We start from the raw sequence: 5088 nt of genomic DNA on the forward strand, positions 1-5088 counted from the left end.
AAATACAATATACCTTAAAAAATAAAATTTATATTTGAAACTGAATGAATACATATATAATTCAAATGAAAAGCTTTTAGTAGTGAAAAGTTTAGTAAAATGATACTTAAACTCTTACAAAAATTCCAGGAAAAAAGTATTTTTGGATACCACACGTCTTCTTCATTATTTGTAATTTGATATTTTGTTAGCAGCAATATCCACATGTAAATATCTATACATTGAGTGAACTAGGTTTTTAATTAAAGATTGATTTATTCTCTTTCTTGTACTTAACGATTCTTGATGTATTGCCTTCCAGTTAGGACGCCGCCAAATTCAGAGTTAGCCAAGGCTTGTGGGGATATAGTACTTTTGCTGTATTATGTGTATTGCAGATTCCAGAAAGCTTGTTTTACTAGCTCAGTTTTAGAAATTGGTTTTACACTTATTGGATTAAGTAAATGGAGGTAGGTATTATTTTATATTTAATTATAATATGCTTCTAATTTATTTGATTTTTTTTCGAATGAATTATACTTTTACACTTTTAATTGTCATCATTATATGGGTTGTCAACACTTCACCTCACCTTGCAGTAAAAGAGAAATGAGTGGATAAGAAGCCAAAGGGTTCCAATGACAGTTTATTTGCTCTCGGCAAGTGCTTGAACCAAATTAATGTTTCAATATTGAAAACATTGTGAAATTATGGAATAATTATTGATAATTTTCAAAACTTAATAGTAAATTTGGTTCAGGAACTAGCAGATTTTAAATAATCCTCTTATTTGCTAATTTGTCGCTTGTACCCCTGGTCTTTTCACATACTTCAGTGATTCTCATGATTATAACACAAAACCCTTGCCTTATTCTACGGTGGAGGAAAAAAGTATTTGCACTATTAGTTTCTATTTTAAATTATGAATATATATATTATTAAAATACAATATACCTTAAAAAATAAAATTTATATTTGAAACTGAATGAATTTCATTCACCCATAAAGACCTTTAGAATTCAGAATGTTAGAATTAACGTTCTCAAACTTAAATATACCCCAGAATCTGATTTGACCTCGTTAGCGCCAACACTTACAGCTGGATTTTTTAGTACTTCAATTTTAATTTTTCTTTACATTCTTTCATTTAGTTTCCTGTGTCGATCTTTGATTATTTGCAGTTGAGGCTTGTTCATCATATCTCTTAATCACATATCTTACTGTAGAAAAATAAAGACCTAAAAAACCTGATATTTTACAATAAGATTTTTGTTGGTTACGCAATAAAATACTTTCTCATGAGTGACGGCACTTTTTTATTTATTTTTTTTCATTATTAAGTAGTTAAAAATATGCATATCTTTCAAAATTAAAAATATTTTAGAGTAGTGATTGTAAAGAACAGAATTATACTCGAGGAAGTAAACAACAATAAGTAAACAAACAACCCTTTGTATTTATGTACAAACAAACCCATTGTGCACTTTTTCCCTGGCATTTATGTTATATTTTATTATGATCCAAGTTTTCAATTGAATATATACTATTATTTAACAAGGTTTAATTGTATTTTTTATTTGGTAAACTCGAATGAATTTTTTTTAATATTTCAATGCATTATATAAAGAAAAAAACAGGATGTACGAATTCTTTTTCCCCCACTGATTCACTGATTCTATTATGATAGCTTCCAGTAGCTTCCACCATCAGTATTAGTCAACTTGGTGTATATATGTGTGTGTGCGTGTGAGTATATGTATTTGTATTTATCACCCATATCACCATTGTTACAATATACCATTCAGATAATTAATATATTGATGAAATCTTGTATTATCTCAAGAATATTGACTGATAATTTAGGGCTTTACTTATATACATACCAAACCCTGGTCAAGAATAAAAATATATTGTACTTTAGTTCATTTCATTGTTTTATTGTGAATTAAATTAATATATCTTGTTTTTTTATAGATGTGTTAAGTGAAAGGGTTCATAAATTAAAGGTTATTAAAATCAGGACAATAAATGAATGAAATCTACAATTAAACATGTCTCGTTCTATGAATCCCCATTCAATTTGGTTGTTATGTACTATTTATATGATTATTAAATAGACATTGTTATCTTCAAATTATATTTCATGCACTTATTATTTGCAGATTCAATTATAAGTATCATGTCCAAACCAAGAGTCCTTCCTCAGGAAGGTCTGAAAAGTTAGTTCTATTTTGTTTTCTCGCTCACAGACTACATATCTGGAACTTTTCAAAAATTAATACTGTAGAGATACTCAATTCTCTTGCTTCTTAATTTACAGTTAAATATATATTCATAGAAATAACATTTGGTAACAGTTCTGATGAACTACTCCAACATGGTGAATTCTGGGTTTGTTTGTATCTCGAATGAGTACTTCTGGCCGTATTCAGCAGCTATGATTCAAATTGAGCAGAAATAATACTAGCGCATATTATAACCCACAACAATAGAACATTGGGTATAAGAGAGTACACACCCACCTGCCATATTTGATTAATGCTTCAGAACTGTTATCTAACATTTTTACCTAAGTATAAATTTTTATTTTATGTAAACATGGATTTGATTAATCATGGTTATATTAATAAATTTTAAATATTATTAGGGGTTTGGCTCCTGGAACCTTTCTGAGGAAACACTTAATATTCTAAAAAGTGAAAATGTTTATTGTCGTGAAGAAGAGTGTAATAAAAACTATTTGTTGTTGATTGAAGACATAAAATTAAAAGTAAGTTAAACATGAATAATTTTTACTTTACAATTTGATGTGTACTATTATTATTATTATTTTTTCTTTTACTGGCATTATGTATATTTATTTATTATTTAACTTACAAGAGTCTTTATTTCTAGGAATCTTACCAAATAGATAATAATGACATTTTTAAAGGCATTAATAATTCACTAGGAGATTATTTACCTTTTGATACTTCCATTCCAAGAAAGATAGATACTAGCCTTGTTATTACAGACAAAGGTATGCTACTTCTTAAGAATTAATTTTAATTATTAACTGTAGATATGTTAATTTTTAGGAATTCATTTTAAGCATTAACCCTTTGTGCTCCATTATCATCAATAATGTAACATTTGAATTATAAATATTTGATGCGCTGTCACTGCTGTTGTGACAAGACTATTGTACTTGCTTGATCTTTGTAGCTAATATTATGCTGGAAGTGGTGGTTTACTAGTGTGAGGTACAACTAGAATAATTTTGAAATGGTTTGTATGTATTACCTAATTTGAACTGAAAGTTTTTAATGATTTGTTTATTTTTCCAACATTTCCTCTATTCGTTTTATTACTGCATCTTCACATTTTAAAAGCAAATTGTGAGTTCTTATGGTAGCAGTATATGCACATTCAAGGTATTGTCTCTATAATTATATATAAATACATCATTTAGCAATAGTTAGGATTGCCACAATAATAATTTTCAATACTAGAGTAGGACTCCCATTATCCGGGGTTCTGTTAATCAGTGTTCCAATTAACCTGTTAACTGGAGGAATAAACTTTTGTTCAACTCGTTTCACAATGGGTACTTTTTTCTTCATAATTATAAGTAATATCATCACACCTCAAGTAATAAAAGGAAATTATTTTTAACTTATTGGTTTTATTTATTTCAACAAAATATTTTATTATATATAATATATTAATCAAATAACTTCAATGTAAAAAAAATTAATTGAACAAATTTAAAGAATTATTTTTTAGTATGATATTCCGTGAAGCAATACAGTATAAACAAAATAACACCACAGTCGGAACACCAGGGTTTCGATTATTTCCTTAAAGCCTTTTGAATAATAAAATTTGCGTCTCCTGGTTACGTTTGCTCTTGTAGAGTTCGATGGTGTGTAATCCATGTCTGTCAAGAAGTCTTGATGGTTTTGGTGTCAAAGAAAGACCTCCTCTACTAGTAGATGATGAGAGCTGTCCATGTCAAATTTTTCGACAACCTTTTCCACAATTTCGATGAGAAAATGAAGCTTAAAGAAGTGTCTGTCATCTTTCTCATATAATGTATTCATATTATAGATATAGATTCAAACTCACCTTGTGTAGTGAATATAAGAAAATCTTGGTTTCTAGAAATTTCATACACTATCATTTGTCTGTCAGTAAGATCAACTCATCCTATCTTTTTTTTGTATTCAAAGATAGCTTCTGGTTTTGATATTGTTTTTCCTCATTTGTCTGTTTCCACAAATGTGTTGCCATGGATAGTGCTCATCCTTATTTCATATTTTTTGTCTTTCAACTTTATAATCATTGTTTTGTCTCTGTACCTGACAATAGATTCACCTTTTTTCAAAATACGAGGTTTTATATCAGATGGTATTCCTATTCTATTTTTCCGCATTGTTCCTACTATATCGGTATTTCTCTTGCACATCTTCTCAGCTATATCAATATATACCAGTTATTAAAATTTACCTTGTGTCCCTTATCAAACAAATTGTGACACAATTCAAAAACAATATAATTTGTGCCTTATTCTTCTTGATACTTTGTATTTTGTCCTGATATATAAGGAAATCACTTATGTATCCGGTTTCACTTTTATTTAGCATATACAATTTAGCACCAAATCAACTTCTTCGAGACTCATCTACTGATATGTCTTTATCTGGTATGTATAAAGCCTTAAATTTATTTTTCAAATAGTTCAAAATTGTATCAATTTTGTATAGTTTTTTTGTTGCACATTGTTGGATTGAATACATTGTTATCAGAAAACTCTAAATATTTTACTAACAGTTGGAATCTTTTTTCTGACATAGTTGTATAAAAAAAAGGAGTCTCCAAACTTACTTGCTTTGTGAAATACAGCTTACATGCAAGTTTTTCTATTATTCCTTGCAAAATTGAGAAAATATTTCTTGGTTATAGGTGTCAATCCACCCAAGACATCTTGAACATGGTTTCAAGGGAGTATTTTATAATTTTCTTCTTCTGTAACTATCCCTAACTACATACTCATTCATCGCCATCTGTGAAATATAATAATAGGGGTATTCATGATCTTTGGTTTAACATGTTAAAGCGTGTTAAATG

The 5088-nt window shown here is 28.4% G+C and overlaps 1 protein-coding gene across 2 annotated transcripts in view; it reads left to right on the forward strand.

Moving 5' to 3' along the window:
• The window catches only part of LOC106683314 (uncharacterized), a 34972-nt gene that overhangs the window by 708 nt on the left and 29176 nt on the right, over nt 1–5088 (forward strand). Inside the window, exons 2-4 of one of the 2 annotated variants that reach the window (XM_014424691.3) lie at nt 302–449; nt 2627–2749; nt 2875–2998. In XM_014424691.3, the coding sequence (XP_014280177.1) occupies nt 444–449; nt 2627–2749; nt 2875–2998 (253 nt within the window). In that variant the 5' untranslated portion in view covers nt 302–443. The remainder of the gene's footprint in view (nt 1–301; nt 450–2626; nt 2750–2874; nt 2999–5088) is intronic. The other variant, XM_067050912.1, reaches the window with a different exon arrangement.

Source organism: Halyomorpha halys, unplaced genomic scaffold (assembly GCF_000696795.3).
Source record: "Halyomorpha halys isolate HHAL.00 unplaced genomic scaffold, Hhal_1.1 Scaffold477.1, whole genome shotgun sequence".
Lineage (NCBI taxonomy): Eukaryota > Metazoa > Arthropoda > Insecta > Hemiptera > Pentatomidae > Halyomorpha > Halyomorpha halys.